The 17,957-nt window shown below is 45.8% G+C and overlaps 1 protein-coding gene across 2 annotated transcripts in view; it reads right to left on the bottom strand.

Annotated features, from left to right (window-relative positions):
• Pdzd2 (PDZ domain containing 2) overlaps positions 1 to 17,957 on the bottom strand; it is a 381,914-nt gene that overhangs the window by 219,578 nt on the left and 144,379 nt on the right. For both annotated transcript variants that reach the window (XM_028884407.2, XM_028884405.2), the window contains exon 2: positions 6,798 to 7,653. In XM_028884407.2, the coding sequence (XP_028740240.1) occupies positions 6,798 to 7,273 (476 nt within the window). In that variant the 5' untranslated portion in view covers positions 7,274 to 7,653. The remainder of the gene's footprint in view (positions 1 to 6,797; positions 7,654 to 17,957) is intronic.

Below are 17,957 nucleotides of genomic sequence, written 5' to 3'. Positions count from 1 at the left end.
TGAAACATGAGGCAGAAGATGATGTTCCTGCTTTTGGCTCTGAAATGCCCACAGAGAGAGGGTATAAAGTCAGACTAGTAACTCTTCAGTAATGCCAGATGCTTCTCTCCTTAGGCTTCCTAATGACAGAAGTTCCTAGAAGTAAGACTAGCCGTTGACAAGTGGGACATGAGGATTTCCATCTTCCTGGGCGGGAGTCTGTGGCTGCACCGCGGGCATTCAGTTCTCACTCAGGTGAGCACCAGGGAAGCAGGTGGTTGGGATGAAGAAAAGCAGGTCTGGATGGGGTGTTGTATCATGGAAAGTCCCCCCACTTTCATGCCATCTCTTCCTTCATAAAAGCAAGTGGATCCAGTGCTAGGGATGTAGCAGGCATGAAACCCTGGGTCCAGCCCCCAGCACTACATAAAGCAGGAGTGGCGGGTACATGTCTGTGGTTTCAGCGCTCAGGAGGCGGAGGCAAGGGTATCTGAAGTTAAAGGTCAGCTCCTGCTACGTAGGGAGTTCGTGGTCAGCATGGGCCTGTCTCAAAAAAACAAAAAAGTGGACCCTAAGACGTCCCTCAATCAATGGCCGTGGAGGAAGGTGTCCCAACACTACCTGCTGTCTCTAAGAAACTCGCCCTGTTAGCCAGTGTAGTGCTGGAAACCCTCCTCCTCAGTCTTGAGGAGCCCAGCAGGGTGGGTCACATGACTCAGTGTCTCATTTGCTGTGGGAACCTGGGGGGCCAGGAGCCAATCTTGGGAGAGGACCGTGCCCCGTTCACATTCTGATGGTTCACCGGGGCTCAGGTGGTACGACTCACAGAGACCCCTGACGGCTGTAATTGTCACCTGGCCAGCACAGCTGTGAAACACACTCAGCTCCGGGGACGGACAGACAACCTTCAGGACTTTCTCTCACACAGTGCTTGATTTCAACCACAAGATGGCAGACAATGGCTCTCAGATTCTCCGCTGCCTTGACAGGGCGGCAGTTGGGAGCGGAGGGAAAGAAGGCAAGCTTGGTGTTCCTCCCCAACAGTCTCAGTGATCCTCACCATGAAGCTGCCACAAGCTACACTCTAATGAGAGGGGAGGCCCGAGATGCAACCCCCACTCGTTTATAAAACACGTAGAAAAACCTAATTTTCTCTTTGTTTGGATCATAAGCCATAGAGAACTATCCTAATGCCGTGTTGTTATTTACACGGTTGAAGAAAAAAGTTTTAGAAGCCAAATCAAAGGACATAAACTTGACCCCTGTGAAGAGACATGGTCTCAGGAAAGCACTTCCCCGAGCCCCAGTTTCTTCTGGGGTAAAAAAACAAAGTAGACCACCGACGTGGGTCATGGACTGCTTTTTTCAACCGGAATCCTTGGGGGAATGGGCCATTTCACATGGCAAATTTTCCAGATAATTGAATTTTAAATGCTGAAACTTGTTTTCCTTTTAGCATTCCTCAATGGAAATCTTTCTAAAGTGTGTCACACGCTTCTCTGGCTTCTTAAGGAGTGTGCTGAGTATAATTTAACCTTTCGTTAATATCTCTAGGTCATCAAGGTGACTGCCTCTTACTATATATATCCATAGTCTTGCGTGGGGCACTGGGTCCCTCTGGGCATATATGCAGGGAGACAAGACCCTGCGCTAAGTGGCCCCAGGGACCATATTATAAAGCTATAATTGGAGATTCTTCCCCTCTCTGTCTCCTACTACATCACCACCGGTAGTCGGTTCTCCAAGTAACACCTTCTCGTAGCCTCTTGACACTCTGCCTAAATCTGCTTTAATCCAGACAGAACTCAAGGTTGCCATGGGTAACCAGAGTCTAAGCTTGTACCAACCCTAAATTTATTTTTACACACGATTTTGAGGCAGAGGGGACTGAAGTCTGCTTCTGGCGAGGGCTGACATTCAGTTGTCTTTATTGCATGGCACGCTCCTGTGCCATACGGTCAGTCACCCTAAGTGTGCCCGGGCCACATCTGCCCAGTGGGACCATACAGACTCCTCACACTCCAGGAACACACAGGCGCTATCTGACGGTGGGACTGGAAGACCATGAGTCTGCATGTGTCAGCGTCCCTGCGAATTAAGGGGCCAGCACCCAGTCCATGGCGGTTACACACAATACAAGAGCCCACTGCTTACTCGTGGCTTCAGTTATTTGTGGTCAAGAAGCTCAAAAAATATAGCACAGAAGCCGGGCGGTGGTGGCGCACGCCTTTAATCTCAGCACTTGGGAGGCAGAGCCAGGAGGATCTCTGTGAGTTCAAGGCCAGCCTGGGCTACCAAGTGAGTTCCAGGAAAGGTGCAAAGCTACACAGAAAAAACAACAACAACAACAACAAAACAAAACAAAAATAATAAATAAAAAAATAGCACAGTTATATATTTTGAGACTGAAGGCACATTCACATAACTTATTACAGTAGTTTGTTATGATGGTCTCATTTTAATATTACTTATGTGACTAACCTCTTCCTACACTTAATGCATACTAACCTTTGAATATGTATAGCAAAGAGCTCATCAGTCCAGGGTTAGGGACTGTCCGTGGATAAAGGGGGCAACGGTGACATCACTATCATAGCCTCCTGTGACTGAGGAACTGTGGCAGAGTTTGAGACTTTCAAACTCAAAGGCCTTTACTCTGTTGTGGCGTGTGTTGCAGGTTCAGGTTCCCTGAGGCTGAATGGGTGGGGTGCTAAAAGGTTCTATGAACTGAGTACACTGTGCTGTGCCAGCTCTGTAGTCATTGTGTTGATAAATCATATTCTCTCACCCACCATGCAGCTCTTATTAGGAAAACAGAGTCAGCCTCCTGGGCCAAGGGAACTTGCCTCCAGTCACAGGCTTCCGGCAGCCAGAGCGACTGACTCCTTAGAAAGCCTGTGTCCTCTGCACTGGGCTCTGTTCACACTTATTAACCTATAAAAATCTCCAAAGTTTACCTCCTGAAAAAAAAAAATACATTGTAAAAGCGAAACGTGGGCCGGGCCCTTTTACTTTTCAGAAAAGTCTGTTTGTGTTTGGGTATGTGGGTTCCATCTTAATTCCATGTTTTGTTACCAATTTGGAATAATCTGTCCCCCAGGAACAGATCAAACCAGATCTGTAAACCAGCTTATAGAGAGCTAGTGAGGGAGTGACTAGGGTTATAAAACATTTCATGTAGGAACTAATCTAAAAACCTTTCCCATTTCTTCCTACACCAAACAGAAGTAAATGGAACATTTCAGAAAATCCTGTCTTTCCCAGCATGGTGACCATGGATCTTATAAACAGAGGCTCTTCCCAGCTGTCTGGGGGTGGGGAAGGGGGATGTGATATCACATGAGACTGATATTCCCCACTCTTCCAGGATATCCTCTGAAATTCACAGCAGGAAGAAGCTGTCACCCCTCCAAAACTTCTTGGGGGTAGCTAGAGGCAAACTGTGACCACAACAGTACCAGCCATGGAGGAGGCTCCTTTATGCCTGGGTTCCGTACTGGATGTGTGGTTCCATACAAGAAGGCTGCCAAACCCACCCATGGCTAGGCGTGTAATTTTGAAATAAGCAACCATGACCTCATCTTTTACATTTTGCACCTGTCCCTCCCCCACATAACCCACGAAACTTTTAAAGTGTCCTCCTCTAAAACACACACAGTGCTTTAAAGTTTTACAAACTAGGTACCACAAACTGACCGGCTTAAGAAACGGAAACTTAAAATCTCACAGCTCTAGAGACTAGAGGTACAAGATCAAGGGGTTAGCACCCCCAGCTCCCCCTGGTGCTGCAGACAAAACCTGTTTCAGTCCTCTCTCTTAGCTTCTGGCAGTTCTTTGGCATGTGGCAGCTTAACTCATCTTGATATGCCATTTTCCCTGTTTGTCTGTGTCCAAATTAGCTTTGGATAAGGACAACAATCACATTGCATTAGCCACTGCCACTTCAGTATGACCTCATCTTAACTACACATGCAATTCTCTTACTCCTGAACAAGCTTGTATTCTGAGGCACTGGAGACTAGCACTTCAACCTAAGAATCAGGGGAGGGTACAATTCAGCCTATACCACCCATAAAACAATATGGAATCCACAAGCAAACTCAGGACAGGTAGACCAGATGGCCCAAAAAGTTTCTTTTACTAGATATGATTTCATATTGTTAGCAGACAGATCTGAAGTTGGTATACTGGCCCTCAAAACATTTTGCTTACAGACCTAGGGGTGAAGAGGCTGCCAGAATCTGAAGGGGTACATGGGGGCCTTAGCAGAACACTAATTCCTACTCAACACTTCTCAGGACAAATCCCCACATAGCAAAATAGAAATTGTCAGTTACAGTGAGTGGGAAAAAAAGAACATCTTGAGAACACTCAAAACCTCTTTAAAAATCCCAGCGATAGCTTTCCATATACACAGGTTCTGCATCTGAAGAGGAAAGGGACTATGGACTGGAGTACTAACAGGAAAAACACTTTGCATTTTTACTGAGCATTCTCCTTGTTACTATTTCATAAAAAACACAGTATAACAGCTATTTACATTGTATTAGTTATTATAAATAGTCTAGAGATAATATACAGAAGGACATGCATACTTTAGAGGCAAATATTAGATCATTTATATGAAAGACTTGAGTATTCTTGGACTTTGGTATTCACTGAGGATCCTGGAAACAACCCTTCTCAGATTCTGAGAAATAACTGTACCAAAAGCCTGAATCTTGCTTCTGGTCTCCAAGTTGCAGTAGCACATAAATTGGCCAAAGGAATTCTGCCATGACTTGGGTGCGGTCTGTCTCCCAAGGGCTTATATGTTGAAAGCTTGATCTTCAGTGTGGCAATATTGGCAGGTGCTAGGGACTAAGGGGTGAGGCCAAATGAGAAGTCCTTAGGTCAGTTGGGGGCGTGTCACGTAAAGGGGAGGTGGGACCTCTGTCGCTTTCTGGCTTCTTGTCTGCTGACAAACATGTTCCTATGGTAACACTATGTCCACCATTAGGCCTTCACTGGAGCCTAGGACCTACAGGGCTTCCTGGTCTTAAACTTCCAGGACTATGAAATGAGTAAATTCATTTATTTATAAAGTAGCCTTCCCTTAAGTTATTTCATTATAATAATGTAAACTAGTCTTGTCTGTGTAATTCCTTCTAGAAGGTGAGGCAAAAGGCTTGTTTCCTTGTTGGTTTGAATAGGAGGAGGCCTTGTTGGTTTGTTTACTTTTCCCCTGGTGTTTGTGGTTATACTAAGGAGGTATTGTGTGCAGCCATAAACCATCCATGAAATTATGCACCCAACTAAATACAGGACTACAGCTATAACACCGTGGTTAGGAGCACAAATTGTGGAGCTAGACTTATCTGGGTTCAAACCCCAGTTCTGCCTCTCACTTGGGTAATCTTGGGCAATCTAAACGTGGTAGAGGTTAAACTTCTCATATAGACATGTGATGAGGTACTAAATGAGGTACGGGCTGGCAGACACCCACTCTGGGAGATACTGCTCAATAAGTACATCTTTCAATTTTTCAAAAAGGGCCAGGAAGTGAGCCTTGAAAAATATCAAGCTAGTCTCCTTGTCTTCCGCTGTTAACATCTGGGTTGTTATGAGGTAATGGGTGTCCAGGACTCCAGGTGCACAGCAGAGTGTGAACTCAGAAGGTCTGAGGCTTTCAACCCACATACATGCCAAGGAAAAGATTGGCTTCTGACCAGCCCTGGGAGGCAACACGTAAGCCCTTGAAATATCCTGTGCAAGGAGAATACCTCCTTGTATCTGGGGGCACTTAGCTATGCCACATAGCTTATGCTAACCATGTGGCTTATGTGGGAGCTCTGGACCACATGGTATTGATTTACCACTGGAGGGACTAGAGACAAGGTGACTAAGGTCAGGACCACATGACCAATCCCCATGAAGACCCTGGACACTGAGCCTCATGTGAGCTTTCCTAGTGACAATACTCCATGTAGGGACCTCTGAATACCATGGACACTGATACTAAAAGGCAACTTGGCATAGAGTTGCTCCTAGACTCCACCCTGCAGTTTTCACCACGGCTGTCGGGTAAACCGTAACCATGACAGCTGTTCGGAGTGCTCTGAGTCCATCTAGCCCGTCTCTGAACCTGAACCTTCTGGGAAGCTGATTCATCAGGGAAACAGCGTAACTGTCCTGTCTTCACTTCCTACAGTGTTGGGTGGGTGGTGGTGGTGGTGGTGGTGGTGGTGGTGGTGGTATAGGTAGAAAATACAAGTATGTCAGGATGGGTGTCTGCGCTTTGAGTCTATGGGAGTCTTGTGCCTGTTGTAGATGACGTGATGAGCAGATGAAACACATCCAGGACCACTACCTTGGGTTTCTGATTGACAGTGAGATGCTGGACTGAATGATATAGTCTAGCTCAATGGGATGCTTCGTATATCATAGTTTCACATAGTGTTTATTTTCTTTTTAACCTCAAATTTTGGGGAAAGGGAAATACTTTGAGTCTAGGTACTCTTAATGAATAGACCAAAAAAAGAAAACAATAATAAAACAAACCAACCAGGTATTCAGTGAGCTACCGGCTGACAAATGTCCACTCCAGTAGACACTACTTAATAAATGATAGTTCTAGGAAGTAAACTCTGAGAAATCAATCTCCTTGCCATCTGCTGTAACTGCGAGGATGTTATGAGGCAACAGGACCCTCGGACTCAGCGTGTTTTCCTGTAGGAGATAAAAGCCACTGGCCTCTTGCCAGGGGACCCATAACACTATAGCCCCAAAAATAAAAGATGGAAGTGGGCCACACGCTGGCTGGTCATCCTCCTGCTTACCTGGCCCCACTGACGTCAACTCCAACCATCAGCTGTCCGTTCAGGGACAGGATCTCATCCCGGAGGCGCACTTTGCCGCTCTTCCCTGCTGGGCTGTTCTTCCTCAGCTCCGTCACCCAGATGCAGCCCACGTCCAGCACTGGACCCTGGTGGGTTTTCCTCTTCTTACCCCCTCGACGCTTTTCACCGTAGTCGCCGAAAACGGGGATGTTCCCAAAGCTGAGGCCCACGGTTTCCGTGTCCCCCGACTGCTTGGTGAGGTACACGGTGCAGATCTCCATCTCCGGAGGACTGTGATCGGGTGGGGCTGTACTCTCATCCACAGCCAAGTTCAGCTGGATGTACTCCTGCAGCTTCTGGATGGCGGCCTGGCAGAGCCGCTGCTCGGGACTGTCCCCACCCTCCCGCAGGCTGTTCTGCAGCCACTGGTACAGGAGAGGCAGGTGCAGCACGGCATTGTCCTGGGTGATGGGCATGGTGCTCACTCCCAGACTCCGGCATCATGAGAGGTCCTGCTTCTGGAGACTGGATCCCATGGGGACCCATGTCCCTTGGGCACGCTCACCATCATCGGCTTTGCCCATGTTCATGTTCAGGCCCGCTGATGAGCTTGGGGATGCCTCCTCTGGGAATGGGATGGATGTTTGCCTTGGCAAGAGGAGGACAGGGCACAAATTCAACCGACACAGGAGCAATGAATGACTCTGGAGTGCTCAGCAAGGGAGAGGAGGAAGTATCCGACCAGTCCGGGCTTGGCTCCTTTCACAGCAGGGTTCATGCAAATGACATGGAAATCAGCTGTTTCTTCAGCAGCATCGCAGCAGCATCGCAGCTTCTTGCCTGGCCTCATTCACACCTGGGAGAGAAAGAGGAAAAACAAAAACTTGGAGTTACAACAGCCAGCCTTCTGAGAAAGGCCCACGGTTATTTGTCAGATGCAGAGATGTTTTAGGAACCAAATACCTCCCCTTTCCATGCTTTTCCCCAATGTAGCTCCCCCAATGTTGAGTACACAGATTGAACACACACACACACACACACACACACACACACACACACACACACACACACTGCAACACTGCCCTTCTCCAGAAAATGTCCTTGATCAGAAGGGAAGGGAAATGCCACTTGTCCCATCAATATGCCATCAAACATACCTCCAACCAGGAGGCTGCATGAAAAGACCCCATGAAAGGCTAAGGACGGTTCTGGACCACTTTTCATCCCTTCCTAAGTATGCTACCTCTTTTGAGACGGCATGATTTGGTGGAAAGGGGATCCAAGAGAGGAGGCAGCTCCCAGCACCATGTAAATAAATTACCTCCGTAACAAACGCATTTATTTCAATGCTAGGGCTGTCAGCTTCAAGCTACTCAAAATTAATTTAAATTATCACGGCTATTTGCTTGAGATGGGAATCTAATTGGAGACCTATATATAACAGATAAAAATGGATTGGGCTGTCGCAATAGGGCCTCTGTGTCCACCAAGTCTGTTCCCTGATGGGATAACCGACCTCAGAAGAGTAAGTGTTCCAAGCTTGCAAATATCAGCCATGAAGGGTGACAGGACTTGTGTTTATAATTGATGATTTCTGGCCTCTATCTTTTCACCGTCAGCATTTTACACACTGTAGTTTCACGGGACGTAGTGGGAGACCCACACTTAGTATAGTCACGTAGTACGGACGGAGTAGCCCACAAGAGATGCTTAAGGCCAGGGTGTCTCTGATTTCAGATGAGTTTAGATTTTGAAATATTTACATATCCATAATATTTGGGGTGGGATCTACATCCCAACATAAAACTGATTTATGGTTGCCGTAGGCTTTCTACATATGATAGTAGCTTCGCATAATATTGCAAACAATTTTAACATGAAGACTTTGTGGCACAGACTTTTCCACTTGTGCATCCGGTCAGTATTGAAAACATTTCAGATTCTGGACCAATTCAGATTTCAGAGTTCGGGAAGAGGGATTCTTTTGTTTTTGTTTTTGTTTCTCTGTGTAACAGGGCTTCTCTGTGTAACAGCCCTGGCTGTCCTGGATCTCACTCTGTAGACCAAGTTGGCCTCTAACTCACAGAGATCCACCTGCCTCTGCCTCCCAAGTGCTGGGATTAAAGGTGTGTGCCACCACACCCGGCAGCGAAGAGGGATTCTTAAGTTGTATTGCAAAACTGTCCAACTTCTGCTCTGAGTCATCTCAAATAATTGCCAAGTGGCTGTGAATGCCTTTGCTTCTCTTGTTACAGAAAATCACAGGAAAACGAGTGTTCAGAGAACAAGAAACCCGAGGGATGACTGAAGAATTCTCAATGATAGGAATGGAGTTAAAAGATTTTGTAGTCCACGGACACCTGAGAATAAGATTAACTATCCTTAGCTGGAGCACATGTTTAACCCTAGCACTCAGGAGACAGAGGCAAGTGGTTCTCTAAGAGTTCAAGGCCACATCTGGTCTAAATAGTGATCCTCTCTAAAACAAAAACAAAAAAGAAAGGAAGGAAGGAAGGAAGAGAAAGAAAGAAAGAAGGAAGGAAGGAAAGAGAGAAAGAAAGAAAGAAAGAAAGAAAGAAAGAAAGAAAGAAAGAAAGAAAGAAAGAAAGAAAGAAAGAAAGAAAGAAAGAAAGAAAGAAGAGAAAGAAGGGCCGGGCGGTGGTGGCGCACGCCTTTCATCCCAGTACTCGGGAGGCAAAGCCAGGCAGATCTCTGTGAGTTCAAGGCCGGCCTGATCTCCAAAGCGAGTTCCAGGAAAGGTGCAAAGCTACACAGAGAAACCCTGTCTCGAGAAACCAAAAACCAAAAACCAAAAACAAAAGGAAAGAAAGAAAAGAAGAGCATTTTTGACTGTGTCTCCACTTTTTGCAATAACCTTTCCTCCTCCGACAACTGCTTCCACTCCCTCACCACACCTCAGGGAGAAAGAGTAATCTTCTTGGAGTTATATAGTCCTTCGAGTGCAACCCCATGGCCCAAATGGAAAGATGACCCAAGATAGCCAATCTTTTTTTGTCATCTCCAAACACTAACAACTTCTGAGTTGCAAAGAGAACAATTAAACTCACTGACTATTCTTGTTGAAAGTTTGAAAGTTTCGTTCTCTCTCTCTCTCTCTCTCTCTCTCTCTCTCTCTCTCTCTCTCTCTTGTCTCAGGCTGTCCATATATCCAGAGATGAGCTCAAGCTAGACCACAGAAAGAGTTCTAGCAGTTAGATAAAAGCCAGCATTCCTCAGGAACTTGTGAGGAACTGGATTTTCATCCCCCAAAGGAGTCTTTCCTTTGGCTACTCATTGACACATACCTGTGGCGGCTATCAGAATATCAAAGTCCATGCTGGCCTCCAGGCTCCCTCAGTAACACAAGTACCTGCCACACATTTCAAAGTCCACACCAGCATCCTGGTCCTTCCCTCCCTGCAGAGACTTGTCCGCCTTATAATCCACTTGATTCGTCCACGCCACGCGGTCTGCCTTTTGCTAGCCTCTCGCGAGCGCTCTCTCTCTCTCTCTCTCTCTCTCTCTCTCTCTCTCTCTCTCTCTCTCTCTCTCTCTCTCTCTCGCTATGCTCTGTCCTCTACCTCTGAGGTCTCACTGTCTCCACTGTTCTCTCCCACTCTCCCGCTTCCCTAGCCCCGGCCATGTCCAGTCCGTTTCTCCTTTCCTCTGCTCTGGACTCTTCCTGGTGCCTCTGGATATTCTTTCTCCTACTCACAAACAGCAACCTTCTCCCTGCTGGGCGTGGTGGCACACGCCTTTAATCTCAGCAGAGACTGAAGAGATTTTTTAAAGCAGGTCGATCTCGCTGAGTTTGAGGTCAGCCTGCTCTACAACATGAGTTCCAGGATAGCCATGGCTGCTACACAGAGAAATCCTGTCTGGAACAAAAAAACCTTCTCCCTGATAATGGAGCAGTTATCTTAGCAGTTTTTTTTTTTTTTTTTTTTTTTTTTTTTTTTTTTTTTTTTTTTTTTACTGAGACCCTCACATGCACCTTTCAAGTAGTCTTCCTTGTTTGGGTATGGGGGAATTGTGCCCAGATCTGAAGGCAAACCTATATCTTCAAGCTGTATCTCCAACTTTTATGGTTTGTATTTGTTTCGTGTTGTGTTCTTTTTTTTTTTTGTTGAGGCGGGGGTCAAGGTAGCTCAGGCTCGTCTCAAAGTGGCTAGCTTCCTGCTGCTGCCTCCCAAGTACTAGGATTACAGATGTGGACCACTACACTTGGCCTAAGTAGCTGAAATTTTCAATGTATTTTGTTTGTTAGTATTAATATTTGTCTTAGGGTTTCTATTGTTGTGATGAAACACCAAAAGCAAGGTGGAGAGGAAAGGGTTTATTTGGCTTACACTTCCACATTGATGTTCACCACTGCCGGAACTTGGGACAAGAACTCAAACAGGACAGGATCCCGGAAGCAGGAGCTAACGCAGAGGCTATGGAGGGGTACTGCTTACTGGCTTGCTCAGTTTGCTTTTTTTATAGAACCCAGGACCACCAGATGAGGGATGGCACCACCCACCATGGGCTGGGCCCTCCCCCATTGATCACTAATTGAGAAAATGTCTTACAGCTGGATCTCATGGAGGCATTTCTTCAACTGGGGCTCCTGCCTCTCTGATGACTGTAGCTTGTGTCAAGTTGACACAATCAACCAGCATAGTATTGGAACATGTGTGCACACATGCCTGCATGCCTGTGTGCCTCTGTGCATGTATACAGATATGCATGTGTGTGAGCCAGAGGACAACTTTAGGGAGTCAGTTCTCACCTATTGTGGGTTTGGGGGATTGAACTCAGGTCATTCGCTCTCAAGCAACAAGTGCTTTTACCTTTGAATCCCTCTTGCTGGCCCCTAGTTATGTTTTAAGTGGAATTTAGTTGGGCTTGGTGGTGCATACCTTTAGTTCCAGGACCCAGACTGGGCAGGGGTGACCCATGCCTTTAATCCCAGCACTCAAGGCAGAGGCAGGCAGTTCTCTGAGTTCAAGGCTAGCCTGGTCTACAGAGGGAGTTCTAAGATAGCCAGGACTATATAGATCCTGTCTCAGAAAAGAAAAAAGAAAAGAGAAAGAAAGTAGGATCCTTCTCCTCCTGGCCCTGGCTAGGCTCAATTTTCAGGGAAAAACTCTGTCCCAGCTTTGCTGAGGAGCCATGGTTTGGGTTAGGGATGGTTTGTTTTGTGAACTTGGCTGCTAGCAACTTCTGTTGGCTCTGTTAAGGACATATCATAGATTTATTCTATACTAACTTCCATTTATTCTAGAATGGCTTTGGGAGGGGACTTAACCCAATACCTTGTGTATCCTAAACCTTCATCTTCCTACTGTGAAAACCCCCCAGCCCCTGACATCTTTTACCTGTAATTCCTCCATACTGTGATAATACATTTGCCTTACTGAGAGTACAGTCTCAGTGCCAAGTTCAAGGCCTGATTAGTTCAATATCTAATTTTCCGTTTGTTTGGGCGGTTTTTTGTTTTGTTTTGTTTTTTGAGACAGGGTTTCTCTGTGTAACCCTGGCTGTCCTGGAACTCGCTCTGTAGACCAGGCTGGCCTCGGAACTCACAGAGATCCTCCTGTCTCTGACTCCCGAGTGCTGGGATTAAAGGTGTTCACCCACTCCTGGCCTTTCATAATTCTGTATAAGACATTCAGATATCAAAGATGCTGACATATGTGTCAGGCATATCCAATGAAAGAATTTATAATGGCTTAAAGGCCTGGTTCTTAATAGATATTCAGCAAACACTTCCTGAATGAATGGATGGATGCGAACTGACACCAAGAAAAAAAAGCCTCCACTCCTGAGTTTGGCTTGCCTCAATCAGACATTTAAAGAGCATCTTGCTGATGACACTTAGTCTATTTTTATATATGGAATCATCTGAACTGTGACTAACACCTTGAATCACAAGGCATTAACATTTAATTTAAAGGATCTTTACAACTTTTTTTTTTTTTAATTATTGAGTCTACGATGTGATAAGCACTGAGCAGAGGTAGGGCACACATGGGTGAACAGGACAGTGTATCTGCGTTTGAGAGCATCTCTGTGGAGACAGAGAGAACTTGGAAGAAATATAGCTTAACTTTCTCATTTTCACAATGAAGAAAGGAAAGTCGTGAAGGCGGGTAGGCTGGAAGTGTTTGATGTATTCATACGATTTTAATATGCCTGTAAGAATCAGGGAATGGCGTTACTTACTTTGGCCAAAGAAGACATTCGGTCTTTATATGTGGATGGATGATCTTTGATCTTACATTTCTTTTTTAATAGCTGTGTGATTATGTAGATGGCATTTGCTAGGCTTTTGATTTATTTGGAACTAATTAAGAGCCAACACTCAAGTTCTTTGGAAGCTCAAAGTACACGGTATTGGAAATCTCTTTCGGGGGACCGAGTAATAAGGTCGTTTATTACTGACACCGTCTCCTATTTGTTATCATTGGTTGTCAGGTCACTTCCTGAGAAGGCTGGGGAATGGTTTCCACCCCAGATGGCATGGTTTTTATTGACTTTCTCTGAGAGAAAATGAAGTTCAGAGGGGAGAGTGAAAGGGATCATTTGTCTATATTTATGGGGAATGGAGGTGAGAATTTTCTTTGATGGAGAAGTCTGGTCGGCAATTGCATTCCATTAACCTTCCCCGGGGGATCTATTATGGGCCAGGCACCATGCCCAACTGAGCGGGTAAGACCTTACCCCCGTCAGGAAGGCCCTGATGCTGCTGCGGGCCACACTGTATCACGTGGTCAGCAAAGGATGGGCCCCATCTTCTCACTCAGAAGATTAGAACGTGTTTCTCTGGAGAAGACAGCTTTGGGATTGGCCTATAAAAATGGTTGATTTTTTTTTTTCCAACAGTTCACCAAGGGAACACGATGGAGGAGATGCATAGTTCTAAGCTGCCCAGATTCATGACTGCCGGTGACTCTGCACACTACCAGCTGAGGATGGCAATGACGCTCTCAGAGCTGTTGACTGCCCCTTTCTCCTGTCAGTAGTGCTATCAAGAGCGTTAGCACAGAGAACCCTACTGTGTATACGGTTATGGTCATCAAGGCAGGTCTCAACTTTAGGAATGTGTGCTCTTAAGTATATCCAGAACCTCTCTCTACATTTGCTGTGGTGAATTGGTGGTGGTGGTGGTGGGGGGAGCAGTCCTGGCCTTCCTTTTTCTCAATCAGCACGCTGCCTGCTTCTGATAATCCACCCTCCTCACCCAGGTCAGCACCCAGCCTGCTGAGGGATCCTGTCCCATAGCCACCAACAGGCTCCCTGTAACAAATAAACACATGTCAGGAGCCTGTGGCTGTCCACCTGATATCCATCTTCCATCCCTTTATTTATTTTATGGGAGTAGCAAGGTATTCAACTGAAACACAGCTCTGTCTGTGGGTACGGATAACTATGTAGCATAGAGCTGATCAATAAAACAAGGAGAAATCACTGGGCATAGCTGATGCAAAGACCTTTAGAAAGAGAAGCAGAGGGGCTGGAGAGATGGCTCAGAGGTTAAGAGCACTAGCTGCTCTCCCAGAGGTCCTGAGTTCAATTCCCAGCAACCACATCGTGGCTCACAGCCATCTGTAATGAGATCTTGTGCCCTCTTCTGGCCTGAAGGGATATATGCAAGTAGAACACTGTATACATAATAAATAAATTTTAAAAAAAAAGAGAGAGAGAGAGAGAGAAGCAGAAATGCCAGCAAAAGTACAGTTCCGGGTTTCTTAAGTTGCCTCCATCAGGCTTTTCCTAAACCCAATGATTCCTCTGATTAAATGCAAAAGATACAGAATTTGGTACCTGTTATGGAATGCTATTTTAAGGTGTGTTACATTTGTTTATGCTGTGGAACATTTGTTTAATGTTGCGAAGATGTGTTGCATTCTTTTATGCTGCATTTGCTTAACTCTTTGTTACTGTGCCTGTCTAAAACACCTGATTGCTCTAATAAAGAGTTGAATGGCCAATGGTGAGGCAGGAGAGAGAGGATAGGCAGAGCTGGCAGGCAGAGAGAATAAATAGGAGAAATCTGGGAGAAGAAAAGGAGTTAAGAACAAGGAGAAGAGGATCCCAGCCACACAGCCAGCCAAGGAGTAAAAGTGAAAGTAAGATAGATGGAAGTAAGAAAAGGAAAAAGCCCAGAGGCAAAAGGTAGAAGGGATAATTTAAGTTAAGGAAAGCTGGCCAGAAATAAGCCAAGTTAAGGCCGGGCATTTATAAGTCATAATAAGTTCTGTGCGGAGCTGGGTGCCGGGCCTCCCCGAAGAGTAAAGAAGAGTAAAGAGTAAAAACAAGCAACAGCAGGAACTTAGGAGCAGAAGAGCCGAAACTAGCAGAATCTAAACCATGGGACTGACTAAGCAAGGGCCCAGGAAGCAGGTGTCAGGGCCTCGAGGCTGCAGACTGCACGGTGCTGAGCTTACCAATGGAACGTGAAATATTTGAACAAACTGCCAACTGCGGTGCCCTGGATGGCCATTTCTGTGCTGACAGGAGCCGTGGAGTTATGGACAATAGGAGGAACAAAATTAGATCATTGCTCTGTCTTCTGTAGCAAAATCTAGAGAATGTCAATTCCACGTGGAGGTAATAAAAATGGATAGAAACATCACTCTGCCTTGGAAGACATTCTGGACATTCAGCATGCAGTGTAAACTGCCAGAGATGTCCACGTTATAGACCCTTACAGTGTGATGAAAACCAGCTTTATTGGAAGGTGGTGAGCTGGGCCCTACTAGCCAAGAGTTTCAAGTGTATTTGAAAAAAATGAGATTGCACACCAGAAGTCACTGTTTCAACTGCCCAAGCCACACACAGTAAGCAGCTTGTCGTGATGCTACCAGTTAGGTAGATGGGTGAAACTCTTGAGCCAGAAATGAAGGATGCAGCCTATCAGAACTGACCAGAGACATATAGAAGAGACATGTGCTGACATTGAGAGGAAATTGTATGTTTCAAACACTTCAAATCTGCTTTATAGCAACCTGGAATAATTTTATTCCTATAGGTGTGTGTGTGTGTGTGTGTGTGTGTGTGTGTATGTGGTGTGTGCATGTGTATGTCTGGTATGTGTGTATGTGGTGTTTGTGTCTGTGGGTATATGTGTGTGGTATGTTTGTGTGGTATGTGTGGTGTGTGTGTGTGCACATGTGTGGGTATATGTGTGGCATATGCGTGTGATGATTCACAGAGTACTGATAGTTTAGTTAGTGTTGAAGCTTTCTTTAAATTTGTTGTAGATTTGCTTTGTGTGTATGAGTGCTTTGCTTATATACATACATGTATACCACATGCATGCCTGATACCCACTCAGAAGTCATCAGATCCCCCAAAATTGGAGATATGGATGGTTGTGAGCCACCATGTAGGTGCTGAGAACTTAACCCAGGTCCTCTACAAAAGCGCCAATGCTCTTAACCACTGAGCTATCTTTCCAGCCCACATAGTAGTTTTGAAACTCTTCATCTTACATTAACAGAAAATGGCCTAGGGAATATTTGGTCCCCAGAAAGGGTGTTCTCCTGATGCCCAAAAAAGAAGGGGCATAAAGGATAAGGAACAGGAATGACTTCTTGATGGAGATGAGGACCATGGAGGTCCACAGATGTGACCACCTTCCTGAGGAGGGAGCTGCCGTCTGGACAGTGTGCAAGCTCTTGCTCTGCTTGCTCAGGTAGTTCTGCTCATCGCTGCAGACAACAGCCCTTATGATGTCTGTCTTCCCTTTCATAAATTGAAGTTTGACGGTAATTATTTTGTACCTTCCCTGGGATTATCTGTGGACCTGGTAGACTTACTCCAGGGACTCATACCCAGAATAGACGGAGAGAGTTAAAGTACCAGCAGATATTCGGAGCTCTGATCTGGATACCGTGACTGACTGAGGCTTGGGTCCCCATTCCTTAGGGATGAGACATCTATCCCATGCATGAAAAGAAAGGTATGTTTAAGTGACAAAAGACAGTGACTGGTGGCTGGAGAGATGGCTCAGTGGTTAAGAGCTTGGGCTGCTCTTGCAGGGGACCAGGGTTCAAGTCCCAGCACCCACATGGTAGCTCATAGCCATCTGTAATTACAGGTCTAGGGGAATCTGACCCTCTCCTGATACACAGACACACATGCAGGCAAAATACCCATACACATAAAATAAGTTATTATTATTTTTTAAGACAGAAATGCTGAACGTGGTGGCACACAGCATTATTCAGGAGGCAGAGGCAATTGGATCTCTGTGAGTTCAAGGCTAGCCTGGTCTACACGATAAGTTCCAGGACAGCCAGGGCTACATAGAGACACCATGTCTCAAACAAAACAAAAAAGGCAGAGAATGCTATTTGTGTACATGTTGTTCCTCTCATTTCCTGTCAGAGACTCACTTGTGTGTGAGGAGAAGAGACCCAGCCAAAAGCTACCTTCAGACTTCATACTGTATTGGTCTTCACATTGTCTAACCCTCATTAATTAGCCATTGTTATACTTTAGAAGGATCCTTCACGAACACATGGCTTACACTCACTCATGACCCTCACATTCCAGACCTTGACTGTGATCCTGAATCTTTCAACTTCAGCTCTGCTTCGCTGTCAATTGCAGCTACTGAGTTACTGCCTTGATTGGGTGGGCACAGGACAAGAAAAGAGGAGGGTTCTAATTCTGCTGCTGGTCTATTAACACCATCGTGTCATCTTGGATGTTATAAGCAAGCTCATAATGGATTAAGAAACTTGCACAAAACCAAGGCATCCTCAACCCTGCTCATGCTTTGGCAGAGCAAGCTACTGCACAATTATTATCAGTCTACAGGGCTACACGGAGACAGGGTGGTGGGCTATGCTCCTGAGACCAAGAATTGGGTTTAGTCTTTGTCTTACAGGACAAGGGTTGACTCTGCTAGCCTAGGGTGCTGTGGAGGGATGGAGCTCCTAGGCCCCATCAGAGAAAGAGATCATAAAATAAAGATCAACCATAAAATGAGTCACGTAAGGTGCAAAGGAGGGCACTGGAAAGATTCTGAGAAGCTAGACTTTCCACCGTGGATGCTAGCGAGGGCTTCAGGAGATGAGCACGGTCTCCGTATATAAATCATAGAAGGTAGGGATCTTGACGGTACCTCAGGGATGACCTCATCCAGTGTTCCATTCTACAGATGAA

The sequence above is a fragment of the Peromyscus leucopus genome, chromosome 11 (assembly GCF_004664715.2).
Source record: "Peromyscus leucopus breed LL Stock chromosome 11, UCI_PerLeu_2.1, whole genome shotgun sequence".
NCBI lineage: Eukaryota > Metazoa > Chordata > Mammalia > Rodentia > Cricetidae > Peromyscus > Peromyscus leucopus.
The sequence above is the reverse complement of the archived record's forward strand: the minus strand, read 5'-3'. Positions and strand labels throughout refer to the sequence as shown.